The sequence below is a fragment of the Mesocricetus auratus genome, unplaced genomic scaffold, assembly GCF_017639785.1.
Source record: "Mesocricetus auratus isolate SY011 unplaced genomic scaffold, BCM_Maur_2.0 Super-Scaffold_100676, whole genome shotgun sequence".
Lineage (NCBI taxonomy): Eukaryota > Metazoa > Chordata > Mammalia > Rodentia > Cricetidae > Mesocricetus > Mesocricetus auratus.
The window spans coordinates 175,164,479-175,187,097 of record NW_024429266.1 but is presented as its reverse complement, the minus strand read 5'-3'; the positions used below and the strand labels follow the sequence as shown (position 1 = coordinate 175,187,097).

The window sequence follows — 22,619 nt, the reverse complement described above, 5'->3', positions numbered from 1 at the left end:
GTAGGGTTTCAGTGTAACCCAGTCTAGATTAAAGTGTGCTCTTTCTATTTCATGCTCCTATGTGCTGGGATGACAGTTGTGGATTGCAACACCCTGCTCAAAAATCTGTGACTTCTATTACATTTATTTATTTTGTGAACATGTGCACAGTTCGAAGGTCAGAGCACAGTTTGCCAGAGTTGGTTCTGTCCTTCCACCAGGGATTAAACTCAGGTTGTCAGGTTTGTCACTGAGATGCCTCACAGGCCCCAGACTGCCCATTGTGTGGATGGAATTCTGGTGGTCATGTTACTCTCCACATAAACACACATTGATAAAAACATTGGAGGGATGTCTGTAGGATGACAATAGCAAATCCATCTTGGAAAACCTGGGCTGTTTGCTTTGTGAGAAGACTTAAACAATACTGGCCATTATTTGCCTTAAAGGTATTTTCAACAAAAGTACTTAGTTCTACTTTGCAGTACCGCATACAGTTTATAGGATTAAAAAATAATAATGGGGCCGGGTGATGGTGGCACATGCCTTTAATCCCAGCACTCGGGAGGCAGAGGCAGGTGGCTCTCTGAGTTCAAGACCAGCCTGGTCTATAACAGCTATTTCCAGGACAGCTTGCAAAGTCACAGAGAAGTCCTGTCTTGAAAAACCAAAAGAAAAAAAAGTAATAATGGGGGCTAGAGAGATGGTTCAGTGGTTAAGAGCACTTATTGCTTTTGCAGAGGACCTTGGTTTGGTTCCCAGCACCCATATGGCTGCTCACAACCATCTGTAACTCCATTTCCAGGAGATCAGATGCCCTCTTCTGGCCTCTGAGGGCACTGCATGCATTTGGCATATATAGGCATACACTCAGGCACAGATACACATAAAATAAAAATAAATAACTAGAAAAGAAAAAGATTTGGCCTCGCTCTGACAATACTGTTGAGGATTAAAATAGACTGGGGTGTGACTCAGGGTGCTTCCCTCGTATGGGTGAAACTCTTTTTGCAAAGACCCTAATACTATGGCACATGTCCTTCCCGTGCAAAGAAAAATAAAATGCCCTTTGCCTTATATCCTCTCTGCTGAGGAGAGGTGACAACTCTAGGATAGTGGGCAGTAGACCCTAAGTTGTACTTAGTCTAAGGAGGAAAATTCAGGAAATGATCCGTTTAGACTTTAGCAGTAGCATAATTACTATTTTTTTATAGATAATTCCCCTGTGTGTGTGTGTGTGTGTGTGTGTGAGAGACAGAGAGAGAGAGAGAGAGAGAGAGAGAGAGAGAGAGAGAGAGAGAGAGAGAGAGAGAGAAAAGACTGCCCAGTGCATTATGGGTGGTCAGCAGCACCCCAGACTTCTTCATCCTGCTTATGCTGGTAGCACCCACAGTTAGTAACAAGACAAGGACAAGAGGGGCTCTGTGAAATTAACAGGCATGTTTTTGATTTGTAGGCAGGACTCTGACTGAGGCAGGCTGCCACTGAAGTGCTGTCTAAGCCATGGAGTTTGGGGACCACCGGGATTGGTTAAAGGACTGTGGGTGTCACATCAGCACTGCAGTGAGCTTAGCCTTTCAAGTGCTGACCCTCTGGAACCTGGCCGGTCACTGCGAACTGTCCCTTCTCGTCTTTGCCTCAGAAGTTTGTTCTGGTCAATCTTGCAGGATATACCTGTGGATATTTAGGATTTGTTACAGTGTGACTATCATCAGAGCAATGCTTCTCCAGGGAATGACTTGTGGATAGGATTTCAGGAAACCTAAATTGTTTGTTGTCTTAGAGTTAACTATTGCTGTGCTGAAACACCATGACCAAAGCAACTTGGGGAGAAATGGGTTTATTTCAGCTTATACTTCTAGGTATCCGTCCATCACTGAGGGAAGCCAGGGCAGACTCAAACAGGGCAGAAACCTAGAGGCTGGAGCTGATGGAGGCCCTGGAGTGGCACTGCTTACTGGCTTTGCTCAATGTTCACTCTTATAGAACCCAGGGCCACCAGCCCAGGGATGACCACACCCATCATGGGCTGGGACCACTACAGTCCAATCTTATGGAGGCATTTTCTCATGGGGTTCCCTTCTCTCAGATGACTTTAGCTTGTGCCCAGATGACATAAAAATAGCCAGCATACTTGCAGAAACAAAAATTACAGTAGTCATTTTCAGTTGCTTTCATTGTTGGGCATGGGAAGCAGTAGCTGTAACACTCTTTCTGGGATGATAATTTGTCCCCTTCTCACAGAACCAGTTTATTAAGGGGTGGTGGTGGCGGCGGTGGCGGCAGTGGTGGTGGTGGCGGTGGCGGCAGTAGCAGCGGCACTGGCAGTGAACTGGAACTCACAGTAATCCTCCTGGAGAGTCACAAGTGCTAGGATTACAGGTATCAACCCCATCACACTTGGGATTTTCTAAGTATTTTAAATAACAGGAGACTGGAGAGATGGCTCAGTGTGGTGGCTCACAACCTTTGTCACTCCAGTTTTGGTGGACTGGTGCCCTTTTTTGGCCTCCATGGGTATTGCATGGGTATGGACATGGTACACAGATATGCATGCAGACAAAACACCCATACATGTAAAATAAAATAAAGTTAATAAAGAGATGAGCCACCATTCTGAATATATGCACTTTTAAGTTTACGTAGGCCTTCCTGTTAGTAATGTGATACCAATAGAATTGGTTCTTCATAATATTGTTTTAATTTCAATTATTTAATTTAATAAAGGTGATGCTTTTTGGTAAGAGGCGTTTTCTGTGACATGTCTAGATAAAAACAAAGGGTTTTGTGTTTGAAAGACAGCACACACTAGGAACTTCACTTTTCTAGAGTTGCCAGTGTGATTTAAATTTGGCCCCTAGAGGGAGATGTTGTATTGAAAATCTACATCTTGTTTTATGTTGTTTTTCTAAATTACACGGATGTGTGTTGACCATCACCTCCGACAGTGCACAGAATGTTCCTGTGTTACTTAGTAGGAGTTGAGTATATTTGAACTTAACTGGTACCTTTTTTTGCAGGGGGGGACAAAATTTAAGACATAGATAGATTAATATAAACTTTGAAAAGATTATGGCAAAATACATTGTAAAATGTGTCAGCTTGAGCAACCCCACGTTGCAGAAGTAACATGACATAGTGGAGGTCTTTTCTTGGAAGGAAGTGTGATAGAGGGAACTTGAAAGATAATTCTGATTTACCTTGTTGGGACTTAGACCACTTGAACGTGTAGTTCAGGTAAATGTGCTCCTGCCAAACTGGAGTTCAAACTCTGTAGGTCATGTAAACATGGGAGGAGAGACTGAAGATGTCTCTCTGTCTCCGTCTCTCTCTGTCTCCAGGGGAATCCAGCACCCGCTTCTGGACCCTATAGGTACCTGTATTCCCATGCACATAATTAAAAATAAAAACCTGAAAAAGTAACATGCGGTCCCTTGATTGGGTCTTCCTAGGGAATATTGTCTTGCATTTTAACTTTAAAGTGTAGAACTGTCTCCTTCACATTAATTATACAAGAAAAATACTGTTTGTGGTTGGTGAGAAATGTGAAAGCATCTGCCATGAAAGCTGAGTGTGTCGGAGCCAGGCATATTGGCACACGCCCTTAATCCCTGCACTTGGTGGGCAGAGGCAGGTGGAGTTCCAGGACAGCCAGAGCTTTAGCGTGAGACCCTGCCTTGGGGGAGGGATCTAGCTCAGTGTGTCTGTGTTTGCTGTGCCTCCCAGTCAGTGCATGGTCATTACGTACTTGCAGGATTTGGGGTGTGGTGAGTGTGTTTCAGTTTAGTTTTTTTTTCCAGTGTGGCAGGTGCTGGGGATGCTGCTTGTTCTTACAGGTACTGTGGCTGCAGCACCATCAGCACCCACAGCTCCAGCTTTGATTCATTATCTTCCTCTAGAGCCTCCCGTGTTTCTACTGTTGTAGTAGTGGCATGAAGCGAAGCTAAGGATGGAGCTTGGTAGTTGAACACTTGCTGAGCATGTGGGAGCACAGAAAAGGGTAGGGGAGGTAAGTTAGCCAGCTGCGAGGAGTGCCTGCTGCTGGGGATGCTGAGGCAGGAAGATGGCTTGAGCCAGCTTAGGCAATACGGCAAGACGCTGAAGGGTAGCGAATAAATGGCATTGTGACAGGCGGCGCTTTCTTTGCCAATGAAATCTCATTTTCTTAGGGTGGTGTTCCAGATGTAGAGTCAGTGCAGGGGCTGATGTGCCTGCTGTGCCTATGGACACTTTAGTATTTACCAGTGAGTAGAAGTGGCATCCTGCCTTTCCAGACAAAGAAGATTGGAAAACTGTTATTTTGGCAGGTGAGAACATTCAATTATTTATAAAAGCATAAATTTGAGTGGTCAATCAAATGACTCATTTTTTTCCCTGTATGGTGTGTTTTCCTTTTTTTCTCCTTCCTTCCTTCCTTCCCTCCTTCCTTCCCTCCTTCCTTCCCTCCTTCCCTCCCTCCCCTCCCTCCCTCCCTCCCTCCCTCCCTTCCTTCCTTCCTTCCTTCCTTCCTTCCTTCATCCAAAAACTTTATTTCTGTCTTAGGCAGTACTTCTGTCTTCCAGATCAGGTAGCAGACACATACTTGTAGCAGTTTCTTGCTAAGCGTACAAGTCACCTTCAAAGCACATAGAATTCACTTTGGTACATAGACAGAGCCTGGGTGGCTTCTTTCCCAAACAGCTTCTCTCATGGCAGTTGTCTGTATCTTCTCTGTATAGAATATGGTTTGATGGTGCCTATTTGGTTCCCCCTGTCACTTCAGGTAAGGGCCATTGCTGTATGTTCTAATATTTGATAGATGCCTCCTTCACTTGGCCTAGTGCTCTAGCCTGGGGGTCTTTCTGTGTACTTGGCATCATTCTTATCTGTGTCCCTAGTCCCAGTGACAAGGTTTATCCTGTTTTTATCTTTGGTATGGCTCAAACTTAGAACTCCCCCTCCCACTACCACTTTTTTGTTTGTTGGTTTGGTTTTTGTTGTTGCTGTTTTGTGTTTTTCAAGACAGGATTTCTCTGTGTATCTCTGGCTGTCGTGGGACTCACTCTATAAACCATGCTGACTCACAGACATCTGCCTGCCTCTGCCTCCTGAGTGCTGGGATTAAAGGTGTGTGTACCACCTCCTAATTGCACTTGACAGTCCCTCCTGCTGATGCTTTGCTTGTGATCAGTCTGAGCAGGTTTGAGAATGGACATGTTTGGCAGTGGGTATTTTCAGTGGAGGAATAGATCAGACCTGAACTATAGTAAGAATCTGCAGGGTGGGATTTAGACTCTGCCATGCAGCATGGCCGTGGCAGAGGGAGAGGCTGCCCTTCAGTTAGTTGCTTTAACATTTATTTTATTTATTATTTCTTGCGTGAGTGTGCACAAGTGTGTGTGTGCTGTATATGTATGAGGTCAGAAGACAGCTTTTGGGAGTCAGCTCTCTCTCTCTCTCTCTCTCTCTCTCTCTCTCTCTCTCTCTCTCTCTCTCTCTCTCTCTCTCTCTCTCTCTCTCACTCTCTCTCTCGTTCCAGGAACTGAACTCAGGTGGTCAGACCTGCATGGTACATGATAACTTCCTGAGCCATTGTTCTGGCCCAGGTTTTTTTTTTTTCCTTGAAGATTTGTTTGTTTGTTTTGTATGTACTGTTCTGTACTGTGTGTATGCCTGCAGGCCAGAAGAGGGCATTAGATCCCATTATAGATGGTTGTGAGCCATCATGTGGTTGCTGGGAATTGAATCCAGGTCCTCTGGAAGAGCAGCCAGTGCTCTTAACCTCTGAGCCATCTCTCCAGCCCTATGAGCCAGGGTTTTATTTTTCAAATTTTATTATTTTATATTTTGTGTTTGTATGTTGTAGTGCACATGTGTGGAGTCCTGTTCTAGTTTGCTTTCTGTTGCTGTGGCAAAACACTGACCAAATTAACTTCCTGGGGGTAAGGGAAAGAAGGGTATACTTAAGGGTATAGCCCAGTCCACCATCAAGGAACTCAAGGCAGAGGGACTGCAGCAGGCACCATGGAGGAAAGAGCTTATGGTTGCTGCCCATGGCTTGCACAGTATTTGCTCTGGCTGCTCTGGAACTCACTTTGTAGACTAGGCTAGCCTCAAACTCACAATGATTTGCCTGCCTCTGCACCACCACCATGCCTGGCTTCAGCCTGGCTTCTTATACAGCCCAGGACACACCTGCTTAGTGTTTATGTATTTTTTTTTTATTCATTGTTTATGGGTGTGTGCATGCCATGGTACATGTATAGGTCAGAGGCCAACTTTTGGGGATTTGGTTCTTTTCAACATGTAGGCCCCTGGGGTTGAGCCTGATGTTTCCTTGCCTGAGAACCACTGTATTTACTGCTGTTGAGTCATGGAAGGGACATTGCTAAGCGTTTTGCTCATTTCCCTATATCTGTATTGTCTTAGTCATGTGCTTAAATTGTTTTTTTGTTTTTTAATTCTTCATCTCAAAATAAGTGAATGCAATGAAGTCTTTTTTGGAGGTGGGATGGATTTTACTCTGTAGCCCAGATAAACGTTGGAAGTCATGGTTAGTCCCCTGCCTCATTCTCTTTCAACCACAGTGCCAGACTGAGGTTGGATCCTTAAGGCAGGTTCTGTTTTCTTTTCAGATAAAGCTCGTTGCTGCTCTGTATTTGAGCTTCTGGAGAGCTTTGAAAGTTTTCATGGTTGATCACAACCTTCCAGATGAGTTTGGGAAGCAACTGGGCTTTTTTTTTTTTTTTTTTTTTGGTTTTTCGAGACAGGGTTTCTCTGTGGCTTTGGAGGCTGTCCTGGAACTCACTTGGTAGTCCAGGCTGGTCTCGAACTCACAGAGATCCACCTGCCTCTGCCTCCCGAGTGCTGGGATTAAAGGCGTGCGCCACCAACGCCCGGCTCGCAACTGGGCTTTTAAAAATTATTATTTAAAGGCATGAGCCACCAACACCCGGCACTCGGGAGGCAGAGACAGGAGGATCTCTGTGAGTTGGAGGCCAGCCTGGTCTACAGAGTCAGTCCCAGGACAGCCTCCAAAACAATACAGAGAAACCCTGTCTTGAAAAACAAAAACCAAACCAAGTTATTTAAGCTGGGCAGTGATGGGAGGGCAGGCAAGTGGGTCTCTGTAAGTTCAGGGCCAGCCTGGTTTACAGAGGGAGTTTCAGGGTAGCCAAGGCTACACAGAGAAACCTTTCCCCCCATCAAAAATTATTTATTTTATGTGTATGGATGTTTTTCCTTCGTGTACGTTTGTGCACCATGTGCATGCAGTGCCCTTGGAGGCCAGAAGAGGGTGTCAGATCTGCTGGAATTGTAGTTTGTGAGTGTTGGTTGCTGAACTTCCATTTGGTCCTCTTAGCCACCCAGCCACCTCTCCAGATAGTGTCCTCCACCCCGTGTGTGTGTGTGTGTGTGTGTGTGTGTGTGTGTGTGTCTGTGTCTGTGTGTGTGTGTGTGTGTCTGTCTGTGTGTGTGTGTGTGTGTGTGTGTGTGTGTGGTGGGGGCAGGGTCTGTAGGCTACTCACTTAGTCTCAGGGCCCCAGTTTCCTCTTCTGTGGAAAGATTTATCTCTGGCGCCCTGTCTTTGGCTTAGGAAGGAAGTTACATGTACATTGACTTTGAAAGTGTAAACACTCACTATGGCCCTGGACATAATAAAACCATCTTAGAAAGAAACAAAGAAACCTTGTACCGAGCATAGCACACCCCAGTGGAAGCCCTGGGTTCCCAGCCCTGGAATGAAGTCACTCGAAAGTTAAATTTAATGTAGTTTGCTTCTACGGCAGATTTTTTTTTTAAACTTTGTGCTTAGCAAAACAAAACAAAACACTGCAAAACTTGCTGGGTTTTCTTCCATGGACTCTGGCAGCCTTTGGCTCCTAAGAGGAAAGACTTCTTGCCCCCTGCGCCTCACTGTCCCCTCCTCTTTCTGCTTCCTGCTAACTCTGCAAGCGCCCAGAGCCTGAGCCTGTGCCGAGGCTCTAGTGAGCATGCTCGGCCCCCACCTCCCCAAGCAGAGGAAGCTGGTTTACATACGAGTCATACCAAGCATAGCCAGCATGTCAGAGCAGTCAGCTTGCAGCGGGCTGTGAGGGAGAGTGCCTTTGTCCTAAGAAATGTGCTTCGTGTTTTTCTTTTTTACTGCTTTCTTTTTAAACCCTTAAGGCAGGCTTTGGAAGACTGCTGACATGATTTTTTAACGCCGAGTAGAGGACGCAATACAGACACTGCCTTCCAATAAGCCCTTGACGGGTTTTGTTTGAGTCTGATTTTTTGTGAGTGTGCGTGATTCTTTTTTTAAACTTTTACATACTTTGTTTTGATCTTGTGAGGCTGGGCCTCTGTTTTCCTGAAGTTTTAGAAGAGCCTGGAGCTACGCAGCTAAGACTGAATTTTGAGACTTTCTCTTTGGGGGTGAAAGCAAAGAACTGCTTTTCTTTGCTAGCCGGATAGATAAATGCTGTTTATGAAGATGGACCTGTTGAACTACCAGTACTTGGACAAGATGAACAACAACATTGGCGTTCTGTGCTACGAAGGTAGACTCTCTAGAATGGGCTTCTCTTTTACATTTGTAATGGCCCCTCCTCCTTTTGGGGGGGTATGATCAGCTTGTGAACATTTTCTTGTCTTTCTTGGGATAATAGAGTGCCTAGAGCAAGAGTTGTGTATCATTTCAGGACAGTTTGCTGTCCTGGCTGGAGAGTAGCAGCAGGGAGGGCTGGAGGGGACACATTGTTACAAGTTTGCTTCCAATGTACTTACAAGATCTGACAAGATTGTTACACTTTAAATTCTTTTCTTTTATTGATTTTGTTGCCATTTTTATGTAGGGGAGGAACTTACAGGAACAAGGAGAAGTTAAACATGTGGGTGTTAGGGCAGAGGGGAGGGGCTCTGAGACATTTTTAAACATGTCACCGTGTACAGTATTTTGTGTGTACTCTTGCTCTGGATTTTGTGTGGTGGAGGGACAACAACAAAAAGCCACAATGAGTTTTTGTTTTCCGGGGCCATTGTCTCAGACATTGAGGATTTTTTCCCCCTGTGGAGTTTGTGGGGCTGGCAAGGCCTGGTGTCAGGGAGCCCAGGCCGGCTCTTTGTCTGCCGCCCCATTTCCTGTGACAGTGAGACAGGCTCCCTCCAACCCCAGCCCCAGGCGATTACACAACCCTGTTGCCAAAAGGCTAAAGAAAGTGGAAAATGCCCCCATCCCTTAGTTCTTCTTGCTCATTACCTCCCCTTCCCCTGGATATCCCCTGGAGTGGGGAAGAAGAGAAAACCTCAGTTCCATCTTTTGAAATTTTACCTACGTGCCATTTGAGTCCAGGGTAATGGCTTGGTTGAGCTTCAGGACTGGCAGGGCAGGGAGAGAGCTAGGGCCGCCAGGGAGTCTTTCCTGGTGAAAGCATGTAGGAATCAGGACATCTTCACCCTGGGGGCTCAGGCTCTGTGTTCTCTCCCAAGGTAAACTGAGTGGTTGTTTGCTTTTTCTTGGACAGACTTTGAAGCAGGGGGCAGAGTCAGTTGTTTTTGTGTAAAAGTTTCAGATCTCTTAAAGCAGTTGAAAACACACCCTTTCTCTTTCAAGCTTGTTTTAAAATTAACTCTATGGATAAGAATCTCATTTAAAGTTTTTTTTTTGTTTTCGTTGTTGCTGTTGTTTTATTTTGTTTTAAAATAAGATACCTCTTTACTTTGACGAGTTTCCTCTACATGTAAGGAAACTAAACTCCCTCATCTCAAAGGCTGGATTTTCAGAAGCGGTTTCTGGTGGGATTCATGTATTGTCTTTAAAAAAAATCCGCACCCCAACCCCAACAAAAGATGAAAACTTTTTAATGTGATCTCTTTGTCAACAAGTAATCTGATATTTAAAGAAACAAAACAGTGAAGAGCACTGAAGCTGCCAGGTCATTGGAACCAGGTTTGTTCCTTGTGTCTGGGGAGAAGTTGAGTAGCTCCCCCAGGTGGGCGTGCGGTCCTGTGGAAAGTACGTGTGCCAGCGGTTGTTGTCTTGTTTCCTTCACTGTTTGGGAGAACGAACTTTGATTTTGAGAGCCGAGTGGATGTGTGGGATCATGGGCTATCTGTTTAGTTTAAACATCTGCTCCCGTTTTCCTTATTATGAAAGGTAATATTATTCTAACACCAAAATAAGTACACAGGAAATGAAGAAAAGTACGGCAAAACCGGAGTGTCGTTTGGAGCCGGTTGTTTACGTCCTCTGGTTTCCTCGATGTAAACACCACACACATCTGGTCTCAACTGCCAGGGCCATGTGGACGGATGGGTGTAAATCACACACGGAGTTCTCTCCTGTAAGGAGTGGGAACAGAGGTAGGCCCGGTGTCACATGCCTGCAATCCAAGCGCTGAGAAGGCAGAGGCAGGTGAATCTCTGTGAGCCTGGTCTACTTAGTAAGTTCCAGCCAGGGCTACATAGTGAGACCCTGTCTTAAACAAAGAAACAAACCAAAAAGAAAAGTTGATAGTTTAAATGAAGTGTGCTGGGATAGTTTGCACTGCATGTTTTAGCCCTCTATAGTGCCAGGGCAGTTATGTGGCATATGAGTGGATAGGGTTAGGTGGCATTTGATCTATTCTGGGGCACAGGCCAGCCTCCTGCCTGTTAATGGGGCAGACTCAAGTGTTTGCCTTGTTGGCTTTAAAAGTGAAGATGTAGGTTGGGGAGCTTTGCTTGCCCAGGTTGCTTCTGCCACAGCTTTGGTTGTATTGGGTGAACAGTGTTCTGACCATCTCCCTTCTATGAGGAGCTCCCATGAAGATAGGTCAGCATACAAGGACTCTTAGATCTTGCTTTTGAATCTACTCTAGCTTGTCCTCTTTCTTTGAGTTCTTGGGCTGGAACCCACATTATTTTCTGCTAAGTCCACTTTCTCCCACCGAGTCCCAATATAGCCCAAACCTGTTCTAAATGGCTGAGGTCATCACTTCTTGTCTGGTAACTGCATCCTGGTACCCACCCTCATAGTCACCTACAAAGAAAGTCCAGTGTAGGTTTTGGGGAGCAGAGATGTCCAGACAGAAAATCTAACTTATGAGAACCAGTTTGTACACTAATGACAAGTGACTTGGTAAAGTTGCTTGTGTTGATGAATAGGCCCAGGAGCTTCATGGCCTCTTACCACCATGGCCAACAGCTAACCACTCCATCCTGGTCCCATTGTGCTTAAGGAAGTTCAGTGTTGTCTCTGTCTCCATAAAAAAGGTCAACCCCAGCCAGCCCTCTTACCGTTCCCTCTTCTGACTCACCCCACTGGATGGTCACACACCTCATGGACACAAGGTGGCTGCCTTGGTGACCGCCACAACCCCAAGGCGTGCTCAAGACCCTCTTGGGCTCCAGGACATGGTTTATGGTGAAGCTGGACTCACTACGTCAGAAAAAGTCTGCAGGCCTTCCCCTGGCGGCTCTGTGGCCACTGCTGTATAATGCAGTCTTTAATTATAGACTGTTGTTTTCTCTAATTAACTTGTCACTACAGAGCCTCAGACATCATCTAATACCTTCACCTTATTTTGGCTAAGGAAATCGAGGCCCAGAGTTTCTTTGTTAGGTGGATTTGGGGGTTTGTTGCAGGACTGAGGTAAGGTTGGAGCCCAGGGAATTTCTCTTTTCTCTGGGCCTCTTATTCCCATACTGCCTTTCTATGGTTATTGTTCGTCTAATCTCTGCTCACATCCTTAGGACTGTGCATGCTGGGGGTGGGGTGGGTGGCTCACATCCCAGTTTACAGGGCATTATCCTGATGCCAGGTGGTCCAGGTTCCAAGGCTGTTTGATGTTCAAGGAAGAGTACTGATTCTAGCTGCAGGTGGCCAGCCTATAGAATGTGGAATGGGATTGAAGGAGGGGGAGCAGGCCCTTGCTAGAGGTGAGATCCCCAGAGTGAGCCCCCCCAGGCATCAGAGAAGAGTGGGAGTGTTCAGGGTGGCTGACAGCCGTATTTACATAATTACTCAGTTCTGAAAAGTTAGGTCCTAATAAATGCTCATGGTTGGCCTTGGCTGTAAACTGCTGTTAGTGATTCAATTATGGGTTAAGAGCCATTAGTGTGTAATTTGGTAGAGGAATTCCCTCCTTTTAATTTAATAGAGTGATTTGTCTTGGGAGAAAGTGAGGATAAATTGCATATTGTGATGGACTCAAAGCTTCAGAGAGGAGCTTGGAGAGGTTCTCACTCAGGGTTTAGATCTGTTTTAGAACGCAATTGCCTCTTGTTTCACTTCAGGCTGCATTCAGATCCATTTTCCTGGGCCGGAAGGGAACATACACACTTGGGCTGCCTAGCAGAGTGAGGCCCTACAAGTCTGGGCATGGGGCTCTTTTGTTTCGTGCCAGTCTACCAGCAACAGGTTGATGGAGGCCTGGCTTCATTGTTCTTTGTCTGAGGAGCTCAGAGGCTTTTGGAGGCTTTGGAGTCTCCAATGCTGTTGAGTGAAAAGGCCACCAGAGCCAGGCTACAAGTCCCAGGGTTGGTTCCTAGCCCTACACACAGATCAAGTGACATCGTCTTGATCTGGATGTAATCTTTGATGGTGTATCTGTAACCATTTTACTGTGGAAAGTCATTCAATGTTACTATCTTACAGGTGTGTGTGTGTTGATCTAGAAGCCCAGGTGAGGTGCTTGTGTTTCTGCTAATTACAGCCTGTGCCCGGAAGGTGTGATTAGAACATCCTTCCTTCCAGCTCCGCACCCATAATTCTCAATCCCCTTCTGGAAGGATTGTTTGACTTGGGCTGTTATCTCTAGGAGCCAGCATTTGGCTTGTTAGAAGTCAGCCTTTCTTTGCCTTGTGTTCCTAAGGTGTCTGGGTTCATTGCTGTGAAACAAGTTTTTAAACTCGTGCCATATAGATAAAAAGAAATCTCTGGGTCAGGGAGATTGCTCAGTGGGTAAAGGTAATTACAGCCAAGCTCCTTGGTGACCTGATTCCTGTCCCTGGGACCCACATGGTGGAAGGAGAGAACTGACTCCCAAAAGTTGTCCTCTGACCTCCACACTGAGTCCTGGAGACCCCCCCCCAATAAATGTTAAAAGAAAAAAAAAAGAGGGAGAAGTGGAGTTCCTGTGGTGTGTTCAGAGCCTCTCAGTGCAGTTTAGTTCTACTTCTCTGCCAGAGTGCTGGAGAAAACTGGGTTTTGTCAGAAAGAAATTAGATCCAGACTTAGCCCCTTCACTTGTATGCAGATCTATAAAAAGGTCTTCTCCGGGAATGCTCTGCTGTATCTGCTTCATCTCTGTATTTAATGTTTAGTTAATGACAGTTTGTGTTTAATGCTATTTGTATATTTAGCTCATGGTAATTAGTTTTTAGCCTCTCTCAGCATTGTAAATATGAGGCAGACCCTCCTCCCTTTCTTATTTGAGAGCGAAGTCATGAGGTAGTTGTCCTCCTATAGAAGCAAACACCCCCGTCACAGGTGCTTTATTTATTTTTGAAATGCTTTCTCTCCTATCTGTACTCCCTTGCACAGTCTTGGCTGCCTTACTTCCCAAGCAAGTGGGTGTTTCATGTTCTCTATTATGTACTTACTTACTTTTAAAAAAGACTTAACTTTTAAATATACATTTGTGGTTGTGTGCACCACACACATGCAGGTGTCTAGGAGACTAACAGAGGCTGTCAGGTCCCTTGGGGCTGGGATTACAAACAGTTTTGAGTGCCCATTTGTGTTCTGGGAAACAAACTCCCATTCTCTGTACGCTCTAACTATCTCTGAGCCCCACGTGTTTTGTCTTTGTTTTAAATCACATGTATGATGTGTGGCAGGGGTTGTGTGTGCCTTGCACATGGTGGTACTCAGAGGACCACTCTGTGGAGTCAGTTTTCTCCTTCCATCTTTATGTGGGTACCAAGTATTCAGGCTTGTGTGGCAAGTGCCTTTCCTGCCAAGCTGTCTGTCACCCATGTTCTAGAAGTCCAGAGTATTCTTTTTGCTGGTTCGCTTTACTATGCTGACCTTTTAAAATTTTGAAGTCTGGGCTGGAAAGATGGTTCAGAGGTTAAGAGCACTGGCTGCTCTTCTGGAGGTCCTGAGTTCAATTCCCAATTCACAATCATCTGTAATGAGATCTGTATCCCCTCTTCTGATGTGCAGGCAGAACACCTTATACATAATAAATCTTTTTTTTTTTTTTAAAAAAGCTTAAAAATTTTTTAAAGTCTTTCTCTGTGAGTTCGAGGTCAGCCTGGTCTACAGTGCAAGTTCCAGGAGAGGCTCCAAAAGCTATACAGAGAAATCCTGTCTCGAAAAACTAGATAGATAGATAGATAGATAGATAGATAGATAGATAGATAGATAGATAGGTAAAATAAAAATCTAAAGGCTTACTTATGATATGGCGAGAGAGGGACCTTTGCTGAAGCCCCACTTCGGAAGAGAGATAGACAAGCCATGCAGACTGAACTCACTTGGAGAGTTTTGTTGAGAGAGAGAGACAGAGAGACAGAGAGAGAGAGAGAGAGACAGAGAATGGGCAGAGCTTGTTTCTTAACGGGGCCCTTTGCGTTTGCATACAGCTGAGTATGTACACCGAAGTCACACAGCAGGCCTTCATACTGGCAAATGCATGCACAGTGCCGTACTCTGCCAGATCCAGGTCTCCAGGGTGTGGGAGCCAGGTGTGTTTGAATGCTAACAACTTATATTTGTGTGTTGGTGTGGTGTGGTGGTGTGTGGTGTGGTGTGTGTTGGTGTGGTGTGGTGTATTAGTGTAGTGTGGTGTGTGGTGTGTGGTGGTGTGGTGTGGTGTGTGGTGTGGTGTGGTGTGTTGGTGTGGTGTGTTGGTGTGGTGTGGTGTGGTGTGTGGTGGTGTGGTGTGGTGTGATGTGTTGGGTTGGTGTGGTGTGTGGTGTGATGTGTGGTGGTGTGGTGTGGTGGTGTGGTGTGGTGTGGTGTGTGTTGGTGTGGTGTGGTGTGTGGTGGTGTGTTGGTGTGTGGTGTGGTGTGTGTTGGTGTGGTGTGGTGTGTGTTGGTGTGGTGTGGTGTGTTGGTGTGGTGTGGTGTGTTGGTGTGGTGTGTGGTGTGTGGTGGTGTGGTGTGATGTGGTGTGGTGTGGTGTGGTGTGGTGTGGTGTGGTGTGGTGCCTGTGGAGGCCAGAAGAGGTCGTTGGATCTCTTGGAGCTGGTATTAAAGGTGCGTCTGAGCCACCTGATGCGGGTGCCTGGATGCAAAGTGGAAATGCAGCAAGCATTCTGTTTTTGTTTTTGCTGCTTTGTTTTTTGAGACAGTTTCTCTGTATAGTCCTGGCTGTCCTTGCTTTGTGAACCAGGCTGGCCTGAAACTTACTGAGATCTGCCTGTCTCTGCCTCCCAAGCACTGGGATCAAAGATGTGCAGTGCCACTGCCAGGTGCAGCAGGCATTCTTAAGCAATTTCTGGTCCCCACTATGTCAACCTTAGAATTCTGTGGATTGTTTTGACTTCAGGGCCTCATGTAGAATCTCTTCAGTATTAACAGTATGAATCACTGCTAGTTGAAAGAATGTTTATTTACCCTAGATAAAAGTAGAAAATCTAGTCAGGCAGTGATGGCACAGACCTTTAATCCCAGCACTCAGGAGGCAGGCAGGGGTGAGGGGAATCTCTGAGTTCAAGGCCAGCCTCATCTAGAGTAAGTTCTGGGACAGCTAAGGACACACAGAGAAACCCTGTCTCAAAAAACAAAACAAAAAAGTAGAAAATCTATTTTATTTGCTTACTTATTTTTGACAGGCTATGTATCCCTGGCTGGCCTGGATCCTACTATGTAAACCAGGCTGGCCTCTTCCTCCAGGTTGACATGAGCTGGAGTCACAGTGTGAGTGAGTTGCCATGTGGGTGCTGGGAACTGATAGGCCTCTCCAAGAGCAGCAAGTGCAGCTGATCCCTGTCTCCAGCCCTAGCAAGTGAACTTTGCTTTGTCTTGTTTTGCTGTTCTAGCTCCATGTAATTGGAATTATTCTGTACGCCATCTTTTGTGGGTTGTAGAATATGCTGGGGTTGGAACCCAGGGCCCTCACACATGCTGTGACCTGAACTCTGTGTTTGAATGAAATCTTGTGAAGTGGTTGAACAGTTGTGAAGTGTTGCTGCCTTTTCCATGGGTGGCCAGGCTGCAGCAGAGAAGGCTGCCTCAGCTGTGGGATTGACACCGCCTTCCTGTTCACCCACTAGTTGTTAAATAGCTCTTGATGCTCCAGTTGGAATTTTTCCACAGCTAATATTTCATTCACATTCCCCACCACCTTTTAAAGACTGTGTCCAGACTGTCTTGCATCGTTTTTTGGAGAGTACAGTTGGGTGGCACTTGTGACGCCTGAGTGAGGAGACTATTGAGCAGCAGGTGCCTTGAAGCTGACATGTGACTTGTCAGCTTTGTTACAGCAACAGCTTCCTGAGGGCCGAGAAGCAGGGACTTTAGGAAACAGAAAAAGTTTAGGTGGAGGTAGTATCCAAACAGTTTTCGGCTTTGTGGGAGCAGCAACGAGGCATTGTTTTCAGCAGTAGCAGTATATTAGTCAGGGTTCTCTAGAAGAACAAACCTTAAAATTAAGTGACTGACTGTCTGTCTGTCTGTTTGTCTGTCTGTCTATCAGATTTATTAGAATGGCTTGCAAGCTGTGGTTCAGCTAGTCCAGCAATGGTTATCTACCAACAGATTAAGAATCTAGTAGTTGCTCAGTCTGAGAAGCTGGATGTCTCATCTGGTCTTCAGTATGTACCAGAATACCTAAGAAGTAGACTCTAGTGCCAGCAAAGGAGTGCACTTGCTAGGGAGAGTGGCAGCAAACGGACAGACAGACAGACAGACAGACAGACAGACAGACAGAGCAAATTGCCTTCTTCTGTGTCCTTTATATAAGCTTCCTGCAGGAGGTGTGGCCCAGATTAAAGATGAATCTTCCCCCCTCAAAAGATCTGGATTAAAGGTGGATTTTCCTACCCCAAACCATGGGGATTTGAAATGGGTCTTCCCACTTCAAATGGTTTATTTAATTAAGAAAAAAATCCCTTACAGGTGTGCCCAGCCATTTTTTTTTTAGTTAATTCCAGATGTACTCAAGTTGAAAACCAAGAATAGCCATCACAACCCCCATGCGTCTGCTAAAGTTATGAATGAAAAAGCATTATCCATGTGCATTGTTCTTAATTTTCATTTTATGCCCGTTTCACATGAAAATAGCAGCCTGTTAATTCCTCTTGGCTAATGCTTTGACTTTAATAGAACAAACTCCTGGATTGAATATTTTCATGCAGATGTGTGCTGCCAAGCAGTTCAACAGAGTTGTTTACACTACCCATAACCCACTTAGGCAGCGTCTATGTTTTTTTTTTTTTCCCTGTAAGTTAAGGGGGCCGAGAATGCAGCTTTTGAACAGTTCTTCTCAACTTCCATTATATGGCTGCACCATCCCAGAGTCGGGGCTGATTTTAGTTTTAATCTTATTATTGGCAACACTTTCATTTACCCATGTTCTTCTGTTCTTTTTAGCCCTCTCCCACCCCCCAAAAGCTGAGAACTGAACCCAGGGCTTTGTACTTGCTAGATAAGCGCTCTACCACTGAGCTAAATCCCCAACCCCTTACTATGCACCTTTTCAAAACTATTTTAATGCATTTATATGCACACACATATATGTAGTGTGTATATGTGAGTATGTGTGAGATCACCCGTGTGAGTAGGCATTTTATTTTGTTTGGTAGTAGTGGTGGTGATGGTGTGTGTGTATATGGTATATGATTTATTTTTGTGCAATTTATTTCTTGGGGTTGAGAATTTTCCATGCTTTGCTCATGTTTCACATTCAGCTATTATTGCAGCCATGACAATAACTTATGTAAGAAACTGTTATGGTCCCAGAAGCAGTGACACTGTGGTTTGATTACTGGTGTTTGAGTGATGTTTTTGGTTCTGTGATTTTTTTTTTCTAACTTAAGGTAGAGATACGTTCTATATGTTTAGAAAACACCAAGTGTACATTTTGTAAAACCTCGGAAACAGGCATCATCTAGCCCAGAACCATGAGGGACGGCACTAGGTACTGTACAGTTTTGCTTCAGTCACCATGGAGCTAGGTTGCGGACTTCCAGATATAAATGAAATGCACTGCCATGATAAATATTCTAACACATATGATCACAGATGGCTATCACAAGCGACCCTTCTGTCACTAAACAGCCTTTGAAAGGTATTTTGAATCAGAAGCTAAAGTCCCAGACACTGCTGGGATTTCAAAAGGATGCACACTTTCCAAATGTGTTAGCTCTCCACCCACAATAAATTTCTGGAAGGACAGACTTACCAAGGAAAAGGTTTGGGTTTCAATCCTGGTCACTTGACCCTGTTGCTTTGGGCCAGTGGTGAGGCAGCATACTGTATCAGGAGCTCATGGTGGCCAAGAGGCCACACCTCCTTCAAGGCCACATCCCCAACAACCTAACTTTCTCCTACTCATAACTGGGGATCCAGCCTTGAACACATGGGATTTTGAGACTCTTAGAAAAGCCATGGCATTTGTTGTTGTTTTACTGTCTATTTTATAGCTGCTGTGTGTAAGTATTCAAAGCGGAATGAGGCATTTCTAGAGGGTAGCTCTTCAGAGGCCTGTCACCCTGCTCTGTGTCATTCTCCAGCATCTCAGGGCAGCCTGGCAGTGGCTTTGTGGATGTTTTAAACGTCATTAGGAGGTTAGCTGGAAGAATGCTCTTGTTTCTCTCTGAGCGCACCCCGGCTAGTCTCTACAGTTAAAGCTTCCCTCTGGTTCTATGCCCATCCCTCCTTTGTAAACTCTGAGACACCAGCTGACCAGAAGTTATAGACGTCTAGGGGTTTGTTCAATGTTTTGGGGGGAATGCATTGCAGGAACTAGGTGACAGTTTTGCCTTATACAAAACAGAAAGCTGCTAATGTCAAAGGTAGGTTCTAAGTGGAGAAACTGAGGTATTAGCCAGGTAAAGTTTCTATTTATAAGAGGCTTTTTTTTTTTTTTTTTTTGAGACGTTGTTTCTCTGTGTAGTTCTGGCTGTCCTGGAACTTACTGTGTAGACCAGACTGGCCTCAAACTCACAGAGATTCTCCTGCCTCCGACTCTTGAGTGCTAGGATTAAAGGTGTGTACCACTGCACCCAGCTAAAAGGCAAGCATTTTAAAAACACCAGTGAGAATGATGTCTGATACAGAGGTTACTGTCATGTGGCCTCCACAGGGGAGTTGGGGCTATAGTTTAATGAGGTAACAAGAAGCCTGAATCCTGCACTTTGAATCATGGAGTATCACATTGCTTCTTCATTGCTACTCGAGGTGTCTCCTTGGCAGTTTGGAAGGTTGGATAAAGATTGGATCAATCCCAATATTGATCAGTTTGAGAGTGGCTTGGCATGAGTCTGCCAGGCTCTCCTGGAAGTGCCTTGACCGCAGATCAGGCATCTTGGTGAGGGAATGCACCCACATGGAATGATGGTAGTAGGTTGCTTCTGGCCACTGCTGCAGTCCACACAGTGGATGTGCAGTGAGCAAAGGTTGATGTGCTGGCCATCTGAGGTTATCTGCTGAAATGCGTGCGGGTAAGCACAGTGGATTGTTGCAAGATGACAGTTCCACGGAGAAAGGAGAATACAAGAGTCCTCAGGTGCGCCCCACCATTGTGTATGTCTGTATCTGACAGAATGGGGCTTGGGCTGGAGGATGCTATGGATGCTACCAATTGTACCTAGAAAGCATGGCTGAAGTGAGATGAACAACCAGCTCAACCCTGATGTTAATAGCATAGAGAGACTAGAGACCCAGAGAACTCATCATGTCATAACTGTGCCTGTGTCTGCAAACCACTCATCCATTTAATTTGCCAGATGCTAATAGACTCTAGAGTATCCCAAATCAAAACATTTCACTTTTGGCTTATTTCTTCATTAATTCCCATGGACCTCATGTCACGCTGCAACAATTTAGGAACAGTGTAGCAGGGGAACTGTTTCAATAAGCATTGTCAGGGAGACTTTAAGGACTGTAGCTTCTGCAGTCAGTGACACTGGGGTGTGGCACTGCCAGGAAGGACTGTTTGGGGAAGGTGGCTGAGACACAGGAACGTTTATGGGGGGTGTCTCTATCATTAATTATCCAAAGTGTTACCACCCAAATATTAGGTGGTGAGAATTTAGATGGCCACTGTGAGCTAACCTCTGAAGAAACAGGGCAGGAGGATAATGGGGAAGTCCTTTGCTCCTAAGGTAAAGACTGCATAACTAGTAATGAAGGAAAAGGTAGCTTGCAGGATGGGAGAATGTTTTCACAGATGTTGTCTGCGAAAGGGATTGTTCAGAATATATATAGAGCTCTGAACATTCAAGGACACAGCCAGAGGGCCTGAAAGGTGGCCCAGGCAGTGGTTAAGAGGGCTGGCTGCTCTTGCAGAGGGATCTGGGTTTTGTTCCCAGCACACACATAGTGACTCACAACCATCTTAACTACAGCTCCAGTGGATCCCTCTTCTGGCTTCTGCGAGTACTGCATGCATGTGTAGCATGTGCACAGGCAGAACACTCATACACAAACAGTAATAAAATCTAAAACCAGATAATGTTAGTTATTGCACAACTCTGAGGATACATAAGACATATTACATCCACTCCCTTAACGGGTATAAGATATTTGGAGTAGAACGTAATCAACCATTCAGTAAGATTTGGAATGTTCTGTGTATATGTGTCTGTTTATGTTACAGTATTTGACTAAGTAATGGCATCTCAATTAGCAACCTTATTGATGATGTCAGGTCATTCTTACTTAGCTGATCTCTGTGCTGCTATCCTATTCTCAAGAAGTGGATGGTCTGGCATTGTTTATTTCACTACCAATATCAGCTGTTTCAGTGAGAAAGATTGTCATCATACATGTTAAATGAGCATTGAGATCTCCTAGAGCATGCATGGTGTGTGTGTGTGTGTGTGTGTGTGTGTGTGTGTGTGTGTGTTTTGTGCACATGGGGCTAGTTGTGGCCTGGAGGAGAGAAGAAAGGTGAACTTACAGATGGAGTTTGCCAACAGGGCAAAAAACAGATGGCGCATATGAGTGTCACACCAGGCTCAGACATTCTTATTGGCTCCCTGTAGTTGCTCTTAATTGAGGCTCAGCACATAAGGCACCCTTTTGGGGATATGTGTGTTGAGACAATGTCACTGTGTGTCTCTTGACTGTCCTGGAACTCTGGGTAGACCAGACTGGCCATGAGCTCACTGAGATCCTCCTGCCTCTGCCTCCCAAGTGCTGGTATTAAAGACTTGCACCGCCTGCCCAGCTAAAATGGCAGCTCTTGAATGGGAATGTGAGAGAGTTTTCACAATGGCAAGTCTGATTGGAAGCAAGAGGAGTGAAGGCACTTAGCAAGCAAAGGTTTTACATACAAGGTATGGCTGTCTCTGTACTCTTTGGCTTGCAGGACCCGTTCACTGGCAAACTCCTGCTCACCTGCTAATGACCTGCTCTGTTGCACACCTCTGAGAGGCACAAGTATTGCAAATGTGGTCTTTTGAGTCAGGCCTAGGTGGCATTCCAGGTTTTCCTTAATCCAGAATGTGTGACCTTGGATATGTTGTTGAGCCACTTTGGTCTCCATTTTCTTGAAATGAAACTAGCAATAGAGCCTGCCTCATCCCAAGTGGGTGGACCAATAGTGCTTGCCTGACAAGACTCGTGAAGTAAGTATGCATGCATCAAGTCTCTGTAGCACTTAATAGCTCTCAGAGTCACTCCTGGGTGCTTCCTGTGGTTGAGCCTTTATTCCAGGCACAGTGGGCTACTCTCTTCTTTGCATCCTCAGCATGGGCCTTATCTTCCCTTAGTCCCTGTCAATCTCCTGCAAAGCCTTCAGGATGGTCAGAACTGCAGTTAAGATAGACTGAGTATTAAAGTCAATCCAGGGAGTCTGTTTTAGGGATGAGAGTGTGTGAGGATTTAAGGGTCCATCACACTTCTGTATCTGTAGCTCCTGGAGGCTGAGATAGGTAGGGCATGACTGGGGTGGGTGGGAGGTATCTGCAAATCTCAGCCAGCTTAGTTTTCTCATGCAGTGGCTCTGTGTCAGCTCTAGTGCAAAAGCTGAGGGCCAGTCCCAGGCGAGGGCAGCACTCCTTATCAGACTGCTGGGAATGGAGACTTAAAGACCACATCCACCCACTCCCAGAGTTGACATGGCTTGAACTACACACCACACCGTGAGGCCGACGGCGGAGGTGGAATCGTGAGCACCTTCTGACATGCCAGCTTCTTCAAGCTGTAACTGAATCTCGGTGGTTTTTTGTTTTGGGGTGTTTTTGTTTTTGTTTTTGAAGAAAGAATTGCCGACGTGGAAGCAGTGCTTCCCCTCCTCTCCCTTCCAGGCAGAGAACACAGGAATCTAGGCTTGCCCTCGCACTTGTGTTTTGTGTGGCTAGTGTGCAGATGTGTGGCTGCAGGAATGTCATAGAGCCCATTAGGCTGCAGCAGTGCTGTGCGCTCAGGGCTCATTTCTGGACCTTTGAAGTGGCCGCCAGCCTTTCATCTTCCCTCATTTTCACTTAATGACAGCCCGGCCTTTGATCAGCCCAGTTTTCGTCTGTCTTTGGCTTCAGGCTTAGTCACTTGGAGGTAAGCAGAGCCCTTAAATAGGCCT

General features: G+C 45.5%; 2 protein-coding genes across 7 annotated transcripts in view; one reads left to right on the top strand and one right to left on the bottom strand.

Moving 5' to 3' along the window:
* Positions 1-22,619, top strand: part of Vgll4 (vestigial like family member 4) — a 108,351-nt gene that overhangs the window by 41,069 nt on the left and 44,663 nt on the right. Inside the window, exon 1 of one of the 4 annotated variants that reach the window (XM_005066119.4) lies at positions 7,959-8,501. The exons of the other annotated variants lie outside the window; for them this stretch is intronic. Within the exon in view, the coding sequence (XP_005066176.1) occupies positions 8,420-8,501 (82 nt within the window). The 5' untranslated portion in view covers positions 7,959-8,419. Of the gene's footprint in view, positions 1-7,958; positions 8,502-22,619 lie in introns of those variants that run through there. 4 annotated transcript variants of the gene reach the window in all.
* The window catches only part of Atg7 (autophagy related 7), a 278,976-nt gene continuing 265,101 nt past the window's right edge, over positions 8,745-22,619 (bottom strand). For all 3 annotated transcript variants that reach the window (XM_040738126.1, XM_040738125.1, XM_040738127.1), the window contains one exon: positions 8,745-10,281. In XM_040738126.1, the coding sequence (XP_040594060.1) occupies positions 10,108-10,281 (174 nt within the window). In that variant the 3' untranslated portion in view covers positions 8,745-10,107. The remainder of the gene's footprint in view (positions 10,282-22,619) is intronic.